The sequence below is a fragment of the Cutaneotrichosporon oleaginosum genome (assembly GCF_008065305.1).
Source record: "Cutaneotrichosporon oleaginosum strain ATCC 20508 chromosome Unknown ATCC20508_contig05, whole genome shotgun sequence".
Classification (NCBI taxonomy): domain Eukaryota; kingdom Fungi; phylum Basidiomycota; class Tremellomycetes; order Trichosporonales; family Trichosporonaceae; genus Cutaneotrichosporon; species Cutaneotrichosporon oleaginosum.
Window position 1 is genome coordinate 768010 of NW_027072174.1, and position 22343 is coordinate 790352.

The window sequence follows — 22343 nt, forward strand, 5'->3', positions numbered from 1 at the left end:
CCGCTCGCCACCCAAGGTTCCTCGTGCCTGAGCTCGGAATCTCGACGCGTCGGGCCACGATCGAGGCAAGTCTTCCCTCATTTCGTTCACGTAGCAGGCAGCATGGGTACGTCTTGACAGACCTTTGCAGTCTCGCTGTCATATATCTGGGAAATAATGAGCTGACAGCAGGCCTCCTCACCATCATTCGGAAGAACAAGGCGAAGGCGCGCGAGATGCGCGTTCTCTTCCTGTGAGTCTCCACCTTCGGCAATTTATGGTACAGCGTCTTCTGCAGGTTAATTGACGCGCAGCGGCCTCGACAACGCAGGAAAGACGACAATTCTGAAGCGCATGTCCGGCGGCGACATCAGCTCGATTTCCCCTACGCTTGGCTTTAATATTCAGACTTTGATGCGGGGCGAGTACACGCTCAACATCTGTGCGTTTGGAAAACTGACTCTCCCCGATGGCTGACCGCAGGGGACGTGGGAGGGCAGCGGACGTTGCGACCGTACTGGCGCAACTACTTCGAGAGCACGGATGCGGTCGTGTGGGTCGTGGACAGCTCAGACGCATTGCGCATGGGCGACGGCGCCGAGGAGCTGCGTGCGCTGCTCTCAGAAGAGGTGGGTGCTGTCGGTGAGGCCATGATGGAACTGACAGTAGCGCCTCGCTGGGGCAACGCTTCTTGTGTTCGCGAACAAGCAGGACCTTGCGGGTTCCCTGAGCGTCGACCAGATCAGAGACGTACGTGTCATGTGGCGCAATGACGCTGACACCAGGCTCTCGGACTTGAGCAGATCGAGTCTCACAAGTGGCGCATCGTACCGTGCAGTGCCATATCAGGCGAAGGTCTCGACGAGGGTATGGACTGGGTCGTCGGTGAGGTGGCGGGGCGGCTGTACTGGAGCGGACGACGAGCGCCCGCTGAGGCGCCGGAGTCCGTATCGCATCCTCCAGTAGTTTCTGCGTGAGTGACCATTATCTCGGCATCTATAATACACCTTTATGTACGATCAACAACTCGCAGTCTACTTCTTGCATACACTAAAGCTGTGCCGAGAGAGTAAGGTACGGCTCCTCCCAGTCCTTGATGTCCGAGATGGTGAGCTGTTCACGCTTCTCGAGCTCCTTGAAGCTCTTCTCTGCGCGCATCTCGTCGTCGAACCGGCGAATATGCTTGAACCTGCGAGACAGCGCATAAATGAAGCCGTCCCAGCTCATGGTTGCGCAGAAGATGTAGTCGACAGCGGTCGGCCGGTCACCCGCGAGGTACTTGCGCTCGAGGAGGAGCTTGTCGAGCACACCATACATCATCTTGAGACGATCAAGGGTGAGCAGCCGCACTCCATGAGCGTACTGCGGAGAGCCATCCTTGTCGGCGTACATCCAGTCACGGAGGGCCGGCAGGATGGAGTTGACGACGAAGATGAACGCCTCATCGAATGCGGCGCGCTCGGCCAGTGGTGCATCGAGGGCGGGGCGGAGGCGGGCCTGTGGGTGCTCTTCGGCGAGAATGAGTGCACACGCGCCAGCTTCAGTGATGGTCACGCTCGCGCCAGAGGAGGGGTGGGCGACGAGCGTCGGGACGCGCTGCTTGCTGTTGACCTTGGCGTAGCGCTCGGTCTTTTGCTCGCCCTTGGGAAGGCAAATCTCCGAGAAGTCGAACTTGATGCCCTGGGTCTGCTCGAGGTGGATGAGGAGCCAGTGGATGCCGGTCGAGGCCGTGTTGGGGCAGCCGTAAAGAGTGTAGCTCGGGGCCATAGTTGCAAGATGAACGGAGTGGAGTGGGGTGAGGTGTTGAGAATGGAGGACCCCGAATAGTTGCGGCGTTTAGATAGTCGAGACACGAGTGCCACGAGCAAGAGTGGTCAGTCACGATCAGTCAGCAAGGTCAGGCAGGGGTGGGCAATGACGACACGGGCCCGAGTCAGCAGTCAGCTTCCCCGTGGGGTCATGCCGCAAGTGACATGTGGGTCACGGGCGGGCCGGGCCGATCGCCGCGGTCGTTACGAGGAATCCCCAACTTGTAAACAATTTCCCATTTACAACGGCAGGAACATGTCGTTGCCGAGTTAGATATCCCATCTCTCCCGCTTCATATCCCATTGCATCCTCCGTTCCGCATCGCTCTTGTGTCATTTATCGGGCTGTTGAGCAGCCTGCTCTCTCAGATCTCTCTAATCTTCTCCATCTTCACTTAATCTTTCTTCCCATCGCACGCACGCTTTGCCACCCGCCATGTCGCATACCCCCGTCCCCGAGCCCACCGAGGGCCGCGAGCACCGCGTCCTGGTCCTCGGCACGGGCGGGACCATCGCGTCGGAGCGCACAGCCGAGGGCTTCAAGCCACTGAACGAGAAGAAGGCGCGCGACGCGTTCTACCGCCGTATCGCGCGACACCCGCAGCTGAGCGACGCCGACGCCTGCGGCGACTTTGACAATATCCCAGCGACCAAAGTGGGCCGAAACACTCGGTATCCGCCATTGCGGACGCCGGCGCTCGACGAGCACGGAAACACGGTTGTGTACGAGATTCTTGACCTTGAGAATCACATGGACAGTAGCGAGATGACGCCCAAGGACTGGAATATCATCGCCGCGCTCCTGCACGAGAACTGGGATAACTACGAGGGCTTCGTTGTGCTCTCGGGCACCGACACGCTCGCGTACACGTCTAGTGTCCTTACCTTCCTTTTCGTGGACGCCGGCAAGCCCATTACCGTGACGGGCGCCCAGATCCCGCTGCGAGAGGCGCGCAGCGACGGCTGGTACAACCTCCTCGAGAGTCTTATCGTTTCTGGATGCCTGCCATACGCCGGCGTCGGCGTCTGCTTCAACCACGAGGTGCTGCAAGGCTGTCGCGCCACCAAGTCGTCCCCAAACCTCCTGCACGCATTTGAGACGCCCTCGGTTGCCCCTTGGATCCGGCTCAACGTCCGCATCAGTGAGCGCCCTCGTGAATCAAGAGCTGACGCCAGCTGCTCTGCCCAATCTTACGCGCAGGAGTGCTGCTCCTCCCCCTCCGCTGATAACGCTGCAGGAGGCGCCGAGCGTACTCTCTTGTGCCATCTACCCGGGGATTACAGGCAGCATCCTCGCCACCCAAATTCACAGCATGCCGACCTGTAAGGCCGTCATCATTTCGGCCTTCGGCAGCGGTAATCTTCCTGTAAAGGAGGAGAGCGGGGTGTTACAGGCCCTGGAGGCGACAGTCAAGCGCGAAATTCTCGTGGTCGTCGTATCGAGCTGTGAGTCTAGGCAGAATTGTGATCGTTGGTGTGCTGCTGCATGGGCCAAGCTTATACCAGGTCACATTCCTAACATTTACCCATTGTACGCACTCGGTGTGCGACTGCTCAGCATCGGCGTGCTTCCTGGCTTTGACATGACCCACGAGGCAGCCTTTGCGAAGCTGTCGTGGCTAGTCTCACGCTCCGACTTGAGCTTTGAGGACAGACAGCGCGAGTTCCAGACGCCCATTGCTGGCGAGATCACGGCGTAGGAGACAACAATTCTGTGAGCTACCTGGTTGACTCATCTGGATAGACATTGTACTCTTCTTGGTCCGGGCAAGGGGCACCTTGACCCGCAGCATAATGCAACTCGTACATAACATCAAATGGTCTACAGCACACCCACTCGCGCCATCAGCGGCCATCGCGCAGTGTGGTCATCTACTTCTTCTTGCGCGTCACCTCATCGGGCTTGACCATGTGCAGCATGATCTTGGTCGGATTGGTGCCCGCGGGGGCTGCGCCGCCGTGGCCCTTGGACCAGTCATACGACATGGCGTACGCCATGATATCGCAAGTGTGGTTAAACGCGGTAGACACAATTGGTGTGCCCCATACTGGTGGCCGTGCCTCAGTGTCGCCGTTCTGGAGGTCCTTGGCCGAGAACGCTGAGATTAGTTGAGAACAGACTTGTCACAGCTCACTCTTAAGCTTGGTGCGCGCAACACCATCCCAAAAAGTAATGGAACCGTCACCACCACCAGTGCAGAATGTGCCTTGAATCTTGTGGAAAGTGATGGTGTTGATAGGGAATACGTTCTGTGACCCAGTTGTCGCAGGCGCTCCCATGCTCCCCGCGGGAATGTCAACTCGGTGGCACTTGAACGAAAAGCTTTTCCTAGGACTGTCAGTAAAGCTCAACCCACCATACCCACTTGTCGTCGTTCGTGTGTGTGTACTGGAATCCCACTCGCCCCTCGATACTGCCGATAGCGTAACCATTCTCACCAGTCACCGACTGTGGGAAGCACGAGATGACACGCGTCTGCCACTTGAGTGGCGACTCCACCTGACGGTACTTCGTGAATGGGTTCGAGAGGTCGTAGATATGAATTTGCCGGTCGGCGGTGCCAACGACGGCTATCTTCTCGGTCGCGTCCATGGCATACGCGCGGTCGCTCAGATCTTGCACATTCATGGGGTTTGACGAACGCAGGTCCCAGTACTTCTGTCAGGGCACGCTCTGGCGCTTGCTCACCTTCATCTTCTTGTCCCAGCCCGCAGTCACGAGCACCTGTTGTCCATTGACCTCTATGTAGCGCACGCACTTGACGGGTGCGTCGTGCGCCGCCACCTGTTGCTTCTGCATCGAGGTCATGTCAAACATGTGCACAGCATTGTCACATCCGGCCGAGAAGAGATGTGAACCATTCTGTGGTCAGCCGGCCACTAACACCTTCACTGCGGCTGCAGCGCACCTTGGTCCAGCAGATGTCGAGCACCGGTGCGTCGTGGTTGTACATGTGCTTGGGCTCGTTCTGCCCCTGGTTGGAGACGTTGTACAGCCGCACCTTTCGTCAGTTGATGGCAATCGCGGCCAAACCCACATTGTTGTCCCAGCTGGCAACGGCGAGGACATCCTGCGTTGGGGAAAAGTCGATTTTGGAGACCGAGTCGGTGGGAGGCTGGGCCAGCTCAATATCCTTCTGAGCCACGCGGAATTGAGAGCCCATCATGGTAGGCGAAGGATGGCGTGGGGGGAATGTGCGTTGGGATTAGGACTCGGCAAGCGAGATTTGAATGTTCAGAGCGCGCACGCCAGGCGCGGAGGAAGAGGAAGAGGGAGATCCAAAGATGAGCGTCGAGAGTGACGGGATAATCGATGACCTGAAGGTTGATGTGAAGATGATGAAGCGAATAACGGTGGAGATGTGTGGATGGATAAAAGAGTACCCGCCGCTGTCGTTGTGTGTGTCGAGATGATGGTTCAGAAACATGCCATCGCCCACCGTGGGAGAGTTGGAGGCCACCTACCACCGTGGGAATGTTATGACAAAAGTTGGTGCGTCGAACCCTCTGGTGCTCATGTCGACATGAGAGGCCTGCAAGCCCCCTTCACATCTTACCAAGCATCTCTTCATCACCATCACCATCGCCATGGAGATCACCGAGCTCTTTGAATTCCTCTCGAGTCCCAACCCGCAGGCGCGTCACATTGCGCTCAAGAACATTGTCGGGCACACCCCTAAGAACGACCCGAAGCGGAGCATCTTCATCCCGTCCTCGTTCGCGCCGCTGCCGGGGCAGACCGATGGCCTGAAGCGCAAGGAGGGCGCCGAGGCTGACGACGTAAAGGTCAAGTGCATCCATGACCTGGCCAACCTCTGCCGTGACCAGGCTGCGATTGCACACGATGCGCTCTCGGCGCTCATCAACCTGTCGGACAACCTCGCCGTGGCGCGACAGCTCGCTACAGAGTCATTTCTCATCTGGCTCGTGTCATACACTGCCGTAAGCCAGTCTGATCTATCAAGCTGATGGCAGAACACGACGTCTCCTCTTTCCCCGCTCACCGCCATGCTGTTGTCCAACCTGACGTCGCACCCGGGCCTTGTCCCCATGCTGGCCAACCTTACCGTGCCGATCGTCGGGCTTCCCAAGGCCAAGACGTACCCGCCATGGTTCCTGCCTGCCGCAGCGTCCGCCTCATCGACCATCCACCCCGAGTACCGCGACCCCGCGATCTCGACGAACGAGGAGGCAGGTCAGGAGCCCGAGCGCGAGATCGAGGCCGTGCGCGCACTCGTCCAGGCCTTCGAGGACGGCGCCAGCGACGGTGTCAAGGAGGGCAAGGGGAAGCGCAAGGGCGAGGTCCACTTCCTGGCCTCCGTGTTCGCCAACCTGTCCATGGTGAGATTGAGGATCCGATCAGAGCTGACCCCAGGTGCCTGCAACCCGCTACCTCCTCCTCACCCCACAGCCATCTTTCCCCTCCCCATCATCTGACATCTCGGACAACGACGAGCCTCTCCTCGCCAAGATTGTCGTGTACACGGAGCACCCAGACACGATCCGCCGCGGCGGCGCGTTGGGATGTATCAAGAACTGCGCGATGGACAGGGCCTCGCACGCATGGCTCCTGGCAAGCGAGCACGACCGCGTCCGGCTGCCATCAGACACCTCGCGCACCGTGCGTGGCGTCGACGTCCTCCCATGGGTTCTTGCACCACTAATGGGCCCCGAGGAGTATGAGATGGACGTGAGTGCCAGCCCCCCCCGCTTGGTTCACTGGACGGCGCTGACGAGCAGGAGATGGAGAAGCTGCCTGAGATCCTCCAGTTCCTGCCTCCCACGAAGAAGAGGGAACAGGACACGGTGCTGCGGATGATGTGTGTCGAGATTCTTCTTCTGCTCTCCACCAGTGAGTTCCGCACCAATGGCCTGCCGAGCGCTCAAAGGTTGGTTGCTGACTTCCCAGCTTACACGGGGCGAGAGGCACTCCGCGAGCGTGGGACATACTTTGTCGTGCGCGAAGCGCACAAGAACGAGTCCGACCAGCAAATCAAGGATGCGATTGAGCGGCTCGTGGGCCTGTTGCAGGGCGAGGAGGGCCGGGAGACGCGGACGGACCACATCGAACACCTTGTTTCCAAGGCTGACGACGAGACGGATGTCGTGGAGGTCTAGACTGCCGGGCCGCGGGCCGGGCCAGTGGAAGTGGAAGTGTCGGGGCACAAACGGGCCTGAGCCGCTCCCATGGGTGTGGGCAGGGCCTGGTTTTGACCGTCTGCGACTTCTTCGGACACGGAATTACGGCCACGGACGCGTCGTAACTGGTGCCGCAGATTTCGCCTGGGACTTTCTTTTGGGGCCTGGTGCCTATGCATACGCTGCAAGTTGCAGGTAGAGTTTGCGGGGTGCAGACGGTCGCGTACCAGTGCCGTGGCGCTGCAATCAGTTAAGCTCGGTACCTCTTGCGCGACACGGGCGGTGGTGCGACGCTCGGTGTTCTTTCTAGCTGCAGAATACGCAATACGCTTGTGCGCTCGAGGTCCCAGCATCTTGCTACCAGCGACCAACGACGCCGATGTTCGTTCTGGCATGTGCCTGGGCTTGTGGGTGGGGTTCACATTCCGCCCGTTCTCGTGATCGTCTCAAGTGTCGCCTGACCTCTCATAATTACTGTCCGTCCATCGAGACCCCGATGGGGTCGAAACTCCGGGTGTCGCGAGGCGGGGGAGTTTCAGCGGCGAGGGTGAGGGATGCGTGAGGGATAAGTGGTGCTAGGCCAATTGTTCGCATTATCAAGGTTATGCCCGATGGCAGATGCTAGTGCCGATCGAACGGAGATTGAGGGTGGCATGGGTGGTGCAGTTCATACGATACTGCAGTTTGTGAGCTCCACCTACTCGATAAGCCGCTTAGCATACAGAACGACGCAGACAAGCCTTTAATGTCCGCTGGTATGTGCTTGATCACAGAGCCAGTCCATGGACGGACAACTTGCCCACGCCCGTACAAAACATGGCCCGACGCCGAAATGTTTCACTGACCCCTGGCAACAGCCGCCTCGCCATTGTCGCGGGCATTGATCAATGTGATGTGACAACGATGGTGAATGCAGCATGCGTGCGTATGTGCAGATGCATGCACGCTCAAACTGCTGCGAGCATTGAAGTCCGATCGATGGCGGTGGCGTCTCGTTACATCGTGGGTTCGTCGCACCCAGGAAGAGGGGGCAGGATCTTATCAAGTGTATTTCCAAGGCAAAACCGGACCACTTTTCCTCGAGATCACGAGAAGTTTCTGATCACGAGAAGTTTCTGATCACGAGAAGTTTCTGCCTTGTACTTGTACTTCCTACTTCTCCTTCCAACGTTCGACTTCCTACCGCGTGGAACCAATAGACAACGCGTGCACGCACACAACGATCTGCGCCACCGGAGGCAGAGGCAGTCTGGGCCCGACGAGCTGTATTGCGCGCCTAGAGGGAGACTGATGGAGTCTGAGGGAGAGTGAGGGTGTCCGAGGGTCCATTCATGGAAAAATAGCAGTCGCACTGTCTGCCGCCACCAGGAACATGGTGCTCTGCCTATGGTGACTCACTCGCCAATCCCGTCCGACGCACGGACGCCACCACGCGGCCCCCGACCTCTGGGGCCGACGGTGCTCGAGGACAACGCAAAGGACAAGGCGTATCCCCGCGCCTCCGCCGCCCCTCGCTCCTCCGTCGGCTGGTAGACCATTCACCCCACCCTGGAAATCTGAACCAAAGTGTGGCGCGTAATTGCGCATGTCAGCATCTAGCTGTGGCTGCAGCGCCATGGCTAGTTTTCGCGCATATAGACTTCTGCGAGAGGCGCAATTGCGACGCGGATGCGCAGAGGCGCGATACGGTTTTGCGGCGCTGCAGATCGGGAAATCAGTCGCCAGCTGCCAACTGGCGCATCTCCGCCATCAGAACAATTCGACGCCTGCTCGTCTATCATTTCGGGCTTTACGGTGGCGACGAGAATATGAATGGTGTGGGGCAGTCGCTATTCTCAGCACGTCCTTTGTCCATGCCCACTTGCGCGGTTTCCGTTGGCTACGCGTAGACCCTGCCCTTCGATGTATGCATGCAATGAGTTGGTGTCTACTCTAGCCCCGTTGGGGGCGTTCAATGTGGATGGCGATGTCAGTCTACACTTCGCGCGGAACGTCCTGCGATACCGGGATTGGCTGCGGGACGGGGTTAGGGAGACCCTCGCCGGCCGGCACAGGCTTATCGCCGCGCGTCTTGTCAACCGACTCTTCCTGCTCCGACTTTGACCGTAGTGCGTTTCCAGAGGCACCGGGGCGGTCCAGCTTCTCGCCGCGGAGCACCTTCTTTACCTCGTCCAGGTTGAGCGTCTCATACTCGACGAGCGCGGCGGCCAGAGTGTGCAGCTCGTGCTCGTTCGTCTTCAGGAGGCGACGCACGCGCTGCATGCCGTCGTCCAAGAACCTGCTGTCAGCAGAGCCGGGACCGCACCCTTACGTCTTGATTTCGCTCTCAATTAAGTCCTTAGTCTGGTCGGAGAGGAAGCGTGACTGGTCGTCGCCGTGCGCCACAAGTCCAATCTTGTCAGAGTAGCCGAACGTTCGCACCATACGGGTGGCAACGTTGGTAGCGTTGACCAGGTCGCTGGAGCAGCCAGACGTGGTGCCATCCTCGCCGTAGATGAGCTCCTCGGCCGCACGGCCGCCAAGTGCAACATCAATCATGGCTAGGTACTCCTTCCGGTTACGGGAGTCTGTTGTCAGCTACCTGGGTACTGCCCTCAGCGCTAGCTCACCTTTGTCCATCTCGGGAAGCAGGAATGTAATGCCGAGCGCACGGCCACGAGGCATGATCGTAACCTTGTGCAGCGGGTCCGCGCCAGGGGTGTGAAGTGCAACCAGCGCGTGCCCACCCTCGTGATACGCAGTAGCCTTCTTGGCCTCTTCGGTGACGAAATGCGAGCGGCGCTCAGCGCCCATGCGAATGCGATCTGCGCGTCAGCGGTGGACCGAGGTATGCGTGACGGCAAGGCAATGTTCGCCACGTGTAGTATGGTGACGGTGACGACGGTGGCAATGAAACGACGGGTCATGTCTGGCCACAGGGTGCCGTGACATTGTAAAATAATCAGTGGTCATTACCCGATGGACGAAGCGCACCGTGACCAATGTCACCGCCAGTCACCGTTGTCACCGCCAGGCTCGACCATGCAGTGACTAAGGACATCCTGAGGGTGTGGATGCCAAGAAGCAATTGCGCTTCCGCGACATCCGCGATGTGATAGGGGAAACAAAACCCACCCTTTGCCCACTCAAAGTCGTCAAGTGTCACGGCTGTGCCGTTGTGGCGCGCTGCCTTGACGGCTGCCTGGTTGACCAAGTTGGAAAGATCAGCGCCGCTCATGCCTGGAGTGCCGCGAGCGATGACAGCTGGGTCGACGTTGTGCGCAAGCTTGATCTTGCCCATGTGATGCTTTAGAATCTCGATACGCCCGCGGACGTCAGGGAGGGGAACGACAACGTGACGGTCAAACCGACCGGGGCGGGTGAGCGCCTTGTCAAGAGACTGGGGGAAGTTGGTCGCGGCAATAATAATGACACCCTCGCTCTGCTCGAAACCGTCGAGCTCGACGAGAAGCTGGTTCAGCGTCTGCTTCATGTAGTGCTGGTCCTTGGAGGAACGCTTAGAGCCGATAGCGTCCAGCTCGTCAATAAACACGATGGCCGGGGCCTTCTTGCGCGCGGCCGCGAAAAGCTCACGGACGCGCTTGGCTGAACATTAGCTCAATCCCGCAATGTAATCATTCAAATACTTACCGCCAACACCAACAAACATTTCGTCGAAAGAAGAGCCAGACGCAAAGAGGAACGGTACCTCGGCCTCGCCGGCGACGGCCCGCGCAAGCATCGTCTTACCGGTGCCGGGAGGACCGGTAAGAAGGACACCCTTGGGAAGCTTGCCGCCGAGGGTTGAGAACTTCTCGGGGTTCTTGAGGAACTCGACAATCTCCTGCAGCTCGGCCTTGGCCTCCTCAACACCATGGACATCGGCAAACTTGACAGCCTTGCCCTCCTCCGGCTCGAATTCAGCGGGACCAGGTCCGGCCTTGAGCAAACCCGTGTTCTCCATGACCATGGAAATGATTGTGAAGATGACGAAACCCCAAAACAGCATGCCGAGGATATACCGGAGGACACGCCAAGTGTTGGTCTGCGGCGACTGGGGGGCGAGTTGGACGTAGATGGGCTGAAGCGGAGAACCAGGACCAGTCGTAGCGCCTGTGCCAGGAGTAGCGGGCGGCGGGGGCGGGGGAGGAGGGTAAGAACCGGTCGAGGAAGTGGGCGGAGTGGACGGAGTAGCGGAGGCGTAAGCGGGCTGCGGGTGCGTCGAGGAAGCAGCAGTGGCGGCGGTGGCGGAGGTCGCGCCGGCGGCACCTGCGCCTGTGAGCTGTCGAAGAACGTCGGAGGGGGAAGCAGCGGGCGCCCCAATGCGCTCGTCGCGGCGGCGTGTCGCGTTAGCCACCTCGCCGAGGCGGCCAGTGTACGCGAGAGCATGCGAGTAGAGCTCGAAAGCCTCGTCGGAGCGGAGGAGCGCGTCAGAGCCCTCAGGTGAGCCCGGCTCGGCGAAGGCGACAGCCTCGTAGTATTTGCATACGCCATTGTTCTCCCCGCCCTCGGCAAGAGCGCGGAGTAGAGCAATCTGGGGCTTGGGGTCGGATGAGGAGCGCGACTCGAGGGCGTCGGTCTCCAGCGCAGCAATGCGGCGCTGGAAGTCAGTGAGCGGCTGCCCCTCGATGGGCTGGGCTTGAGCGTTGGCAAGGTCCTGGGGAGTGATGGAGATCGTTTCTGGAGAGGAGGAAGGGGCGGGGACAGCGCCCTTGTCGGACTTGCGGGAGAAGAGGCCGGAACGGAGGGACGAAGAAGACAGCGGACGGACCAGACCGGCCCGCACGACACGCGCTGCGTCGCGGCGGCATAGGGCCCGCATAATGTCGAGCCCGGCGGGTCGGAGCGCCATTGTTGAAGCGCACGGGCTGACCAGAAGGAAAAGAGAAGATGAAGAGGAGGTTGTTGACAGGAAATGAAGCGAGTAGCAAATCCCACTTGCAGACGCGTGTCGTTGGAAACCTCGCTCATCATTTCGGCCGTCCCACACCGGTCACACCCGTCCACTCCGACAATTTGCTTCCGTTCAGCCGACATTGCCACAAGTCCAGCCTTACCAGTGAGTGTCTGCTGCCACCCGCCTCGCTCTGCTGATCTGCTGCAAGTAACTGCCTTGCATTTGGGAGATTCATCTCGCGGGGTACTCTGCTGCGCTACTCTACTACTTTAACCTGGATGATACATGGGAGAAAAGGTATCTCTCTATCTGAGGCGCGACTCAGGCTGCGCGCCAGCGCCGCGATTATCGGGCGACCCAGTCTTGAGACACCGAACTACGTTATTGCGTGATACGTCCTCTTGCGATGACCTGGAGGTGGAAATCCGTCTTCCCGTCGACTGCGGTCGTGGACGTCGCCCAGCATCGATACGAAGCGGAAGAAAAGACGGCTGGAACTTGAGAAAAGCTACAAGTGACATGTGGATTGGAGGGTGTGGAGGACGCAGAACTGATGCGGCTGTGGGATGGGAAGTGGTGAGGGAGGGACCTGCCGCACTGGCTGTGAGTCACATCGACAATCCGTGGGTGGCATGGGTGAGGATGGTCGTGCAACGTTGTTTTGATTGGTTGTGCGCCAGCGTGGGTTGGGTTGGGTGGAAGGGTGATGGTGATGATTGCTGAAATGATGTGTGCGAGTGTGTGGGCGATCCAATGCAAATTGTTGTGGGAAGAGAACATGTGGTGGTATGTCTGTGAGGAGAATTGGCAACTAAGACAGCTTAGCCGCTTCGCCGCCGCACCCCTCGCTGGGGAATCGCCAGAGAACTGGCAAGCGCGAGAAGTACCGGGCGAACCTGGTACGCCGAAGGTGGTGGCATGGCCTTGCTGGCGGATGTAGCGGAGGGCGCAATGTTCTCCTTGACCGCCGCATAATGCGCGTCAACCTTGGCATTGGTGACCGGGTTCTCCTTGACCGCAGCATAGTGCGCGTCCTTGACGTTGGTGACAGGGTTCTCCTGGACCGTGGCATAGTGCGCGTCCTTGGCGTTGCCAAAGGAGTTCTCCCTAGCAGTGACGTAGTCGACCTCGACAACGGTCCCAGGATGCGAGTCGATTGGCGTAATGGGGGTGATCGGCTCGTCCCCCGCCTCCGACGAAGAGCAGCTGTACGAGCCCCCGGGGCTTGGGCTGGTCCGAGACATGTTGGCGCGCTTGCCGGCCCAGGATGAGGGTGTAAGGCTGGGAGTGGGGAGCCCAGTCGAACAGGGGGTAGAAGGAGTCTCCGGGTACGGGCGGTAACGGTGGCCGTCAAGGTAAAACTGGCGAACGATCGCGGAGATGCGGTGGTGCCAACCCATCGAGTACTTCTTGACGACAATGTCAGACAGTGCAAGGGGGACGTCGTTGAGCCAGTCCACAAAGATCCTGTCAATCGCTTCCGCGACACGCAGAGCGGCGGCATCATTTGCGGGGGTGATGAAGTCGGGTGTCGGCTTCTTGGTGTTCTCGTCCAGAATGAAACGAGCGAGGCGAAGTGCTCCCCAAGCGATGACGTGAGGACGGACGCCAATAAACTCGCGGCGATAGAGGGTGAGCTCCATGAGGTAGCGAGCCATGGAAGTCACGCGAGTGTCCTCCTTGAGGGCGACGACTGGGTCCATGGTCATGTGGCGAAGCCATGCGTCGGCAGTAGGGTGCCCGATGGTCCAGTTCATGGTCTCAATGATGTGCGCTTCCATTTGAATGAAGGAGGACTGATCGTACGCAGCGCAGCACATGTCGTAAAACTCGCGAACAAGGGGGACCCGCTCCTTCGAGTCCTCGAACTTGGCGGCGATCCAAAGCGCGGCACAGCCAGCAAGCTGGTAGTGCCTCTTGTAAACCACACGTCGCGACACGTAGCGATCAATGATATTGCACGCCAGGTAGAGCACCTCATTCCGCAGCCTAAACTGAAGATGAATCTCGATGATGAAATCGATCAGGTATGGGCGCATGCGCCATTGAATCTCTGGCTGCTGGTCCATGAGTTCTGGGTGGGCGAGAGTCTGCGCCTGCGATGGTGTGAGCGTGGGTTTCTCGATGCGCGTGATGGACCGTGGTCCGTGACACGTACCTCCATTTCAAGCATACACGCGAGGTGCTCCTCACGGTACTCCTCCTCGTAATAGTAACCGTCGTCTGAGCGCTTGGGAACAAACGCAGGCTCGGGCGCCCGAGCGGACGTGCCACTGATCAGCTCAGGGCTGGCTTGCAAGCTGGATGACACCATCTTGCGAGTGGGTGGTCCGGCAGTGGCGGGTGAGACGGAGCGCTTGCGGCTCCAGCCCTCGATGGATGTTCGAGCAAACTTGGTGGGTGGGGCGGGCGGCATGGTGGATTGATGGGTTGGTGCAGGAGGGTGAAACGCGATGGGTAGATGACGAGATGAAAGGAAATGGTGCGCCTTATGAGAGACGAGTCACCAAGATGCGTGAGAGACTCCCGGGATGATGAGTGGCGCGAGGCGTTATGTCGGGGACGAGTGATGACAGCGTGACAACACCTGGAGTATATGGGTGAGGTGATGGAATGTGAACGCGTCGCTTAGGCGGGAGAGGTTGGTTGAGATGGTGGGATGGGAGGTGTAGTGCGAGAGAGACGTAATTGAAAGATTGGGCGAGGAGAGGGGAGATGGTGCTATGCGAGGCGTAAGCTATGCGCTTCGGCGTTGCGAGTCGTTAAACGAATGGATGGCCTAAGAAAGAGAAAAGAAGACTTGGGTCGGCCACACTACGCGCCAGGCTAAGGGCGGTCGGTGTGCGATGAGCGCTCCCGAGAAGCAGTCAAGCTCTGGAAGCCAATGCCGTTCTAACGCGTTCCAGTGTCTCTATCGCAAAGCGAGAGACAGGTAGAAGAGAAAGAAGAAGCTGCGCGCGCGTCGCAGGTGTAGAGGAGGATGGCGGGGAGGAGGGGTTGGGAGTGGACAAGAGTAGGAGGGGTGACCGGTCGAGGTCTTTAAAGGTGGGTGGTACGGTGGGAGGTGGGAGCAAGACGAAGGGGAGGAGGACCAAGGCAAGGGCTTGGTGCAGCGCTGCGTGAACCCGGGTGCGACCCAGCAGCCCGCGAGCCCGCGAGGTCGAGGTCGGGACGGTTTGGATGAGAGGAGAGGTAGGTAGGCCAGGGGAGGGAGGGCATGGAGGCAGCGCCATTGAGAGGGTGGATTTGGTAGGGTCGCTTTAGCGCGACGAAACGACCTCCTCCCCCGTCACGCGCAGGAGGCAGGGAAATGCCGCCGGACCATGGCCCGCCTCTAGCTCCAGGAGACGAGCATTCGCAGCAGAGCAACCCCCCAGGGCCCACGGCCATGACGCACGCCCTGCAACACAGAAGAAAGAAAACTCAGACACGAAATCCCACAATTCGTCACGATAGAAAACTCGAATCTCAGACAGAGGAAGCTTCAGGGGCACGAGAGTTTTCTCGTGAGCCCTTGAGTCATCCACTGCTCAAGTGGGATTTTAGTCCCTGAGGACGCAAATCTTGTGCCCCACAGCGGGGTCACTGTTTCGTGCCTGCCCCCGCACACGCAAGATGCCGAACTCAAAAAACGCCATCAGAAATCTCAGGAGACACGGATTTCGAGCAGTATTCGAGATGGAATCCTTCACTCACCCTGCCCACAATACGTTAAGAGTCGGCAACCAACGTCAAGCGAGATGTGCGTGATGGGCGCGGATGCGAGGACAGCAAACGCCTAAATAGGGATCATCGGCTCCTAGATGCTGTTAGCGCCAGTGAATTCGACGAAGGGGGGAGGGGTGGGGGGCCATTCGGCTCGCCGCGGCATCTTGCCGGAGACGGCGGACTCGGGCACATCGTTTGGCAACCGCACACCCATTCCTGGAGAGACGAGCGCGTGGAAAGTGGTGCTGGTCACACGTGAACCGCGCCGAGGAAGGTTGTGTGCAAAGCACGCACTGGCACCCTCCGCCGAGCTGCTGAGCTGAACACTTGCACACAAAACAGCAGCTGGCAGCAAGATCGCCCAGTCGCCATTAAGGTTCTAATCATCGCCCTGGCACGTGGAGGGAGAGACCACTGAATGGCACGCCACCAGGACTCTGCACTTCAATGAGAGGCGTGTCTAGCTTCATTGGAGGGTCGCTAGCGCCTCACTTCCAACTCTTCCTCCACGGCGATCTAGGCCTACTCACTCTGAAATCGTTTATCACCGCCCAGGGGTGAGATCACGCGCTCGTACAAAAGCCGGTTGAGCACGGCCTTGGTCGGAACTGGAGGATTGAGACTCCGAGGTTGGGTTTGAACTGGGAGGTAAGCGGTTGTTCTTGTCTAATTGTCTGGCGCGTCGGTGGTAAAGAACGTGGTTGGTAAGGAATGTGAATGTGTGGAGGCAGACTACTAATGACTGATGACAGCAGATAATAAGTTAGAGAGAGCGGGAACGAGCAAGCCGGAACTTGAGCAAGCAGGCGCCTGCAGGAGAGCGCACCGAGCGCTTGATTAGAGGTAAGGGAGGTAGGTATAAGAGGTAAGAAGGAGTTGGGGAACGGAGATGGGAGGAGGGAAGGTGGCTGAGCGGAATGGCGGGGTAGGGTGGACGGCCCTCTTATGTGTGCTGGCTTCTCTACTACCGCCACCGGGGTACCGGGGACGTAAGAGAGTTGACAGTCAACACGACACGAGGCGGTGTTGTTTGGCAGGAGAATGGTGGGACGAGTGGGCCGAGCGCGAGGCAATCAAGGATGAGATGGGGCGGTGAGGCGGCGGAAGAAGGGGCAAAGAAGGTGGAGGTGATGGGCTTGGTAGATGATGCCAAGGGGGGCTTACTCGGAGTGATGTGCGTCTTTGGCGCCGCGATGTTCGCAAGAGGTGAACGATGGCAGAGGAGAAGGAGTGGAGAGATGAAGAGATGCGATGGAGTGGGTTGGGAAGGGAGTGAGACGGAGGAAGGTCCAATGATCCATGGCTCATGCTCCGGTGAGACCGGCGAGCCCGGCGCGCCGGCGACGGAGAAGCAGGAACAGGGCGAGAGTGTATGTGTGTGCACGGCCAAGGGAGGGATGGGGAGCCGGGGGAAGAAGGTAGAGGGCAAAGGAGAAGGAGGAGAAGGAAAGGGGTGAGTGGACGATGACTGACGACGGATCGCTATCGACGTCCATGTCTGTGGGCAAGGCAAGGCGCTTGAGTACAACTGTGCGTGCACTCGGTCTGTCCCAATGTGTGCGTGTCTGCGCACAGGTGGTAACGACCTCGGGCCTCCCTCAACCACGTCTTAGCGCACGCCCGCGCCACTCCAGCGAACAAGCTGATCACGCCGACGCCCACGTTACCGAGCTTTGAACGAGCAAGGGGTAGAACTCAAGAGAAGGAAGAGATGGAGATGGAGAGCGAAAGACTTAAGGCCGGGCAGGGGCAGGAGCTTGGGAAAGGCGATCACTCACTGTGCGCGGAGGATAAAGTGGCGAGGTGACAATCTTCAACGGAGCAGTGCCACAAGAGGTACAGAGGGAGGTGACAAGAGACGGAGAAGACAAGACAAATCTTGTCCTTCGTGCTAGCTTGCTTGGACTTTGGACCAAGCTGACAGCTGACGGACAGCGCAGACAGGGAGTTTGTGAGAGAGGTACGTGGGCGGGTCGTGTCGGTCGTGGCAGGGTCTGTATGGTGTGGTCGGGCAGAGAGAAGAGTAGGCAAGGTGAGGTGAGGTTGAGGAGGGAGATGGCTGGACAGTGGAGTGGGGACGTGACAAGTTAAGTAAAGCAGTCGAGGCCGTCGAGGACGCGCTCTGCACAATCCGTCCGTCCGCCGTCGGGGAGGAGGAGGCCTCGAAGGGAATGATGAGACGAATCTCTTGGTGGGCTAGTGGCTGATGGCTGAGTGCCCGCGAGTGGAGGAGGCCCGAGGTGCGAGGGAGGGGATGCAGGGAGGGTACAGTAGCAAAGGGGAGGGAGGATAGATTGCGGCGGGAGGAGAAGAGGTGCGAGGAGTAGAGTCGGGAGGGAGAGACGAGGAGATTGAGGAGATGAGACGTGACGATAGGAGAGATGAGGAGAGGAAGAGGAAGAGGAAAAGAAAGAGGAGAGGTGAGCTGTAGCAAAGCCTTGGATGTGGAGGATCGAAGGAGGAGGAGGAGGAGGAGGAGGAGGAGGAGGAGTGGAAGGAGATTACATATCGATATGCAGGGACGTTAATGCGAGTGTGCACTACAAGAGGTGCGAGCGTTGTCTGGCCGTGTCGCCTGCACACGCCTGTACGCCTGTTCAGTCCAGATGGGCCGACGCAAGTGGACTGTGAGTAATGGGCTGCATGGCCGGGGGGGGGGGGGGGGGGGGGGGGGTGACTGTACGCTGAAGCCAGCGACACCAGGCCCAGCATGGCCAGGCCAAAGGAGGCCCGGGGGCGGAGCGAGCTCGGCGCAGGGAGAGGGTCTACGGTGGAGGATCAGAGGAGCCATCGAGGAGCCATCGAGGAGCATGTAACGGGTGCGGCTGAGAACCGTGATTCTAATCAATCTAATCGCCAATCCTAATCGAGCCGTCTGTGCGTAAGGGCCATTTTCACATTGCTATATGTTTACAACCCAGATGTCTTGTATCTCTCGCATGTCTGGCTCTCAATCCTTTAAAGGATATACCGAGACGAGGGATTCAGAGGGCAGAGGTGAGGTGGCCGAGGCGGGGCGAGCTCATGTTCCCTTGCTCACTTCCTGTTCTTTCCCCCTCGTCGCCTTGTCCTCCGTCTTCGCCTCCTCGATCTTCAATCCTCAATCCTCGAGCGCCTCTACGCCTGCACCCGCGCGTGACACTCAAAGAATCCCGGCCAAAGGAGGGCGTCGTGCTCGAGCGCAAGCCCATCACCCGCCGGCACCAATCGTTACTTTGCTGCTCCTCTCCGCAACTCCGAGAAACGCGCCCTTCCTCGCCGAGCGTGAGTTGCTGTCGACCGGCGCCATCTATCAGTCACACGCACCGAACTGCGACTTGCGACCGTCGGGCGTTGACTGACCTGCACTACTACGCGCTGCACATTCTGATGAATACACCTGCGCAGTTCACTGAACCCACTGACCACCGGGTCTGCCGGCACAGCTCTGCTCGGACCACGTTTCCCGGGGCGTTCATCTCGCGCCTCGTCGCACACTTCGCACTCATTCTCGCTCTCGCCCTCTCCCTCTTGTCTCGAGTTCCGGGACGGAACGCGAGCCATTATGCAAGGCTTCTACCGCCGAACGCCGCCCGTGTCCCCGTGCTCGTCGCACCCGGCGGCACGCACGCGCCACAAGCCTAGAACACGTCGACGCGGACGACGGTCCGCATTCCATGTGCTGGGGCCGGCCCGCTCCAGACCGCCGCACCTCGATCCTGTGAGTGTCTTCATTCCTCCTGCCTCGTGTTCTCCTGCGTCCTGCAGGGCACTAAGAATCGCGAGGTATTGCGGTATTGCGGGATGACCCGGCCTGCCTCGCAGCTGGAGTTGGCAAAGTTGCATCTTCCGCGCGTGCCGACGGTGGTTGCTCGCCACTCGCCTGGCGTCACCCTCTGTTGGTCCTCCGATCCGATCAAGACGTTTAGTGGAGCGAGCGGCATTGGGCGCACGGAAGCTTGCGGCAGTGGACTGAACATTTGCACGCGGCCGCGGCTCTGATGCATTCTCGCTCGGTGATCGACGGCCGGTGTGCCGTGCCGCGAGGCGTGGGGCCTGCTTCGTGATCGGACAGATACCATGGCTATCGGAGTCGCGACTCTCAGAGGTGGGTGACAAGGGGCGCGCGGACGTGGCGTGGAGGCGAGTGCAGGGAGGATGGAGGGGTTGTGCGCGTACGTGTGCCGAGTCTGTGTGCTTATGCCTGTGCATGTGCTTGCCGCCATTTGGCCATTCTGCGTACCGCCGTCAGCCCCTCGCCGCCGCCCGTCCAGGCCGTCCAAGGCCTCAGATGCGGCCGGCGCGGAGAGAAGCACGCCACTCTTGCCACCCAACCCATCTCGTGCGTCTTGTGTGTGTGTGCACGGCTCGAGCGGGCGCATCAATATGAGCGGCATTGGCTCGGAAGCCCGGTCAGAAGCACTCGGCCGTGGCGCCAGCGCGACCAGTCGTTGGTCGATCCAGACTCGTCGGCGCGCGGTGACTCGGAGGGGGTTTGGAAGAGATCTTAGCGGGCCGGGGAAGGAGCTAAGGAGAATCTTGGTAAGGCCGTAATCCACCCTTGCGCTTGGGCATCTACTCTCTGGCCCTCGACAATTCCACAATCGTGATTGAGCTCTAGCACTCGAGGTCAATTAGCAGTGTCTCTGCCAATCGAGCTGCCGGCATCCCAGGCCGAGGTCGAGAGCTGGTCAGCGTCAATGCAGTTAGTGGTGAGTTCAACCTCAAGAATGGGGCCGAGGAGACATAGAGGCGGGTGATGCTCGCACTCGTGCAGAACGCCACGGTGTTCCATCCCGCGGATGAACGAATGCTCGCACTCCCTCCTCAGATCACCACCCCGCCACATCGTCGCCGCTATAGTTGCCATCGCAACGTGGTGTAGCGCCACCACCACCATCGCCGCTGTTTCAGCCACGCCGCCATCGGTCCGCGCGTAAGCCATGTCAATCCATTCACTGTACACCGATACAAGCCGTTTGCACATCAGACGGTCTATCGGCACTCGCACCAGCCTGTCACTTCCATTGAACCCACGCACGGCATCGGGGTGCAAAGCGACGAGCCAGGCCCGCATCCGAAGACACAGTTCCGGGGTGCACCGCGAGAGGGGTCGGGCCTGGGCGAAGTGCGAATCTCCGCCACAATCGCGGCATCCTCCTGACACTTGAGACTTGATTTTGCGGCATTCGACATGAACCCAGCTCCTCGAGCTGCACGATCAAACGCTCCCTGTTCCCGGTGCAACGTCCGTCGACCAGCACGTGGCCCATGGTGATCTGCAACAAAGCCGCGGCTCGCCTGGGCGGCGGGAAGCGAGCCCCTGCTGTCGCCGGCCGAACGCACACCCAACGAGATATGTTCTCGACTGGGCGGTGGGGAGCATGCATGCCAAGCGACCTCACCGAGCCCAGAAGCGATGCGGACGCCTGACAATCCGGGGCGCGACATCTGGCGAAGGGGGTGCGCGTCGCACTCCGTCCCGGCTCCTCCTGCCAGCCGCACCCCGTGCGTATCCTGCACGCTGATCGCGGCTCTTTACGTCACCGTTGCCGGCACGGCATTTTCGAACGTTACGCGTCAAGCGGCGAGCCCGAGCTTGAGCTTTTGGATGGACCGGCAAGTTATGCATAATACGGAATTTTTCCTCCTTCGAAATCTGACCGAAAATTTCAGAGTAGCGATCATCAGGTGAAGAAGCGTCGTATGCCCGGCCCGGGGCACCGGCACGCGAAAATTGGGCGTGCGGGGCTGATTGGGGTGGGCTGTCAATTTGGGCAGGCCGCAAAAATGGCTTTGAGGGTGCGTGTATTCTTGGGTTGGAGGGTCTCGATGCCGATGCCTGATTGCGTGTATGGCCCGCCATGCCTGCATTGCCTGCTAATGCCGACCCGAGAAACACGCATGGTGCAGCCCCCCCAAAAGCCTAGGACCGGTCAATGACAACCAGGGAGCGATGGGAATCGGGATTCGGTGCGGTGCGACGTGGGACGCATTCCGAGCGCGCAACGAGCTGGCATATCATAAGAATAGGCGGTGAGCCGGCGCGCACATATGGCAATGGAGACACGAGATGGCGACTGTGGGACTGGATACTGCGGCCCAGAAGAGGTCCGGGAACGCGTCTGCGACCACTGTCCGCACTCTCCGTATGTCGCGGAGACGTCGTGCGCACATCCATGGCAGGCCCTGCATACGGTCGTCGTAGTTGCCAGGCAGTGAAACGGCGGAAGGTTGTACGGCTGTGCCTCGCCCCCTGCCGAGTGCGACGACACTACAAGTACCAAGTACGGATAAAGGCCGTGTTCTACGCGGCGGCTGTGGGCGCACAGAATTGGTGGAGAATCACGCGCAGCCGAACAGTGCGTCAGCGCAACGGGGTCTTCTAGAATGCACAACGCGTCTGCGCCCTTGTCTCCATTCTACGCCCCGCCACGATGGCGCATCGCCGGTGAGCGGCCATGGGCGGTTCGCATTCCCATGCAGCGCTCGACAAAGATTGGCGCGAGATTTGGGGAATGTAGAGAGAGCGCCTATCGGACTATGCAGTGCGCGAAAGTATATGGGGACTAGATCCCTGTGCGGTGGACACCATTCTGGACGCCATTGCTGGACGCCCGACTCCTGTGCGCCCGACGCCTCAGACTCTCTGCCAGAAACCAGCGGCGGCGCCCCGCCCTGGATTTTTCCAACTCTACGTCAACCGCCTCGCCCTGGCCGATGAACTGTAATCACACTCTGAATGGCATGTCAGCGATGGTCGATGACACGTCAGCGACACTGCAGTTCGTGTCAGCGACAGCGATGAGCATGCGTTCGTGAATGGCGGCTGAGCGTTGTTGTTCGCTTCGCAT

General features: G+C 59.5%; 11 protein-coding genes across 11 annotated transcripts; 5 read left to right on the top strand and 6 right to left on the bottom strand.

Moving 5' to 3' along the window:
* Positions 1-215: 215 nt before the first annotated feature.
* COLE_05830 (uncharacterized protein) lies at positions 216-956 on the top strand (the record flags this gene model as incomplete). Its single annotated transcript, XM_018423930.2, has 5 exons — positions 216-232; positions 294-421; positions 463-608; positions 649-729; positions 765-956. The coding sequence occupies 5 exons, from the start codon at positions 216-218 to the stop codon at positions 954-956; spliced, it is 564 nt and encodes a 187-aa protein (XP_018276827.2).
* Positions 957-1029: 73 nt separating this feature from the next.
* COLE_05831 (uncharacterized protein) lies at positions 1030-1746 on the bottom strand (the record flags this gene model as incomplete). The annotated part of the gene is made up of 1 exon (XM_018423929.2): positions 1030-1746. The coding sequence occupies one exon, from the start codon at positions 1744-1746 to the stop codon at positions 1030-1032; it is 717 nt and encodes a 238-aa protein (XP_018276826.1).
* A 477-nt stretch (positions 1747-2223) lies between these two features.
* Positions 2224-3487, top strand: COLE_05832 (uncharacterized protein; the record flags this gene model as incomplete). Its single annotated transcript, XM_018423928.2, has 3 exons — positions 2224-2929; positions 2964-3233; positions 3294-3487. 3 exons carry the CDS (start codon positions 2224-2226, stop codon positions 3485-3487), a joined length of 1170 nt encoding a protein of 389 aa, XP_018276825.1.
* A 172-nt stretch (positions 3488-3659) lies between these two features.
* On the bottom strand, positions 3660-4951 carry COLE_05833 (uncharacterized protein; the record flags this gene model as incomplete). Its single annotated transcript, XM_018423927.2, has 6 exons — positions 3660-3886; positions 3923-4116; positions 4154-4443; positions 4477-4650; positions 4697-4789; positions 4826-4951. 6 exons carry the CDS (start codon positions 4949-4951, stop codon positions 3660-3662), a joined length of 1104 nt encoding a protein of 367 aa, XP_018276824.1.
* Positions 4952-5375: 424 nt separating this feature from the next.
* Positions 5376-6905, top strand: COLE_05834 (uncharacterized protein; the record flags this gene model as incomplete). Its single annotated transcript, XM_018423926.2, has 5 exons — positions 5376-5729; positions 5763-6128; positions 6163-6477; positions 6528-6639; positions 6697-6905. 5 exons carry the CDS (start codon positions 5376-5378, stop codon positions 6903-6905), a joined length of 1356 nt encoding a protein of 451 aa, XP_018276823.1.
* A 1995-nt stretch (positions 6906-8900) lies between these two features.
* On the bottom strand, positions 8901-11757 carry COLE_05835 (uncharacterized protein; the record flags this gene model as incomplete). Its single annotated transcript, XM_018423925.2, has 5 exons — positions 8901-9204; positions 9238-9493; positions 9536-9730; positions 10041-10511; positions 10557-11757. 5 exons carry the CDS (start codon positions 11755-11757, stop codon positions 8901-8903), a joined length of 2427 nt encoding a protein of 808 aa, XP_018276822.1.
* An 866-nt stretch (positions 11758-12623) lies between these two features.
* On the bottom strand, positions 12624-14218 carry COLE_05836 (uncharacterized protein; the record flags this gene model as incomplete). The annotated part of the gene is made up of 2 exons (XM_018419622.2): positions 12624-13898; positions 13961-14218. The coding sequence occupies 2 exons, from the start codon at positions 14216-14218 to the stop codon at positions 12624-12626; spliced, it is 1533 nt and encodes a 510-aa protein (XP_018276821.1).
* A 2371-nt stretch (positions 14219-16589) lies between these two features.
* On the top strand, positions 16590-17317 carry COLE_05837 (uncharacterized protein; the record flags this gene model as incomplete). Its single annotated transcript, XM_018419623.2, has 2 exons — positions 16590-16963; positions 17164-17317. The coding sequence occupies 2 exons, from the start codon at positions 16590-16592 to the stop codon at positions 17315-17317; spliced, it is 528 nt and encodes a 175-aa protein (XP_018276820.1).
* Positions 17318-18534: 1217 nt separating this feature from the next.
* COLE_05838 (uncharacterized protein) lies at positions 18535-19134 on the top strand (the record flags this gene model as incomplete). The annotated part of the gene is made up of 1 exon (XM_018419619.2): positions 18535-19134. The coding sequence occupies one exon, from the start codon at positions 18535-18537 to the stop codon at positions 19132-19134; it is 600 nt and encodes a 199-aa protein (XP_018276819.1).
* Positions 19135-19220: 86 nt separating this feature from the next.
* On the bottom strand, positions 19221-19886 carry COLE_05839 (uncharacterized protein; the record flags this gene model as incomplete). Its single annotated transcript, XM_018419620.2, has 2 exons — positions 19221-19597; positions 19700-19886. 2 exons carry the CDS (start codon positions 19884-19886, stop codon positions 19221-19223), a joined length of 564 nt encoding a protein of 187 aa, XP_018276818.1.
* A 1004-nt stretch (positions 19887-20890) lies between these two features.
* On the bottom strand, positions 20891-21355 carry COLE_05840 (uncharacterized protein; the record flags this gene model as incomplete). Its single annotated transcript, XM_018419621.2, has 1 exon — positions 20891-21355. One exon carries the CDS (start codon positions 21353-21355, stop codon positions 20891-20893), a length of 465 nt encoding a protein of 154 aa, XP_018276817.1.
* Positions 21356-22343: the final 988 nt, after the last annotated feature.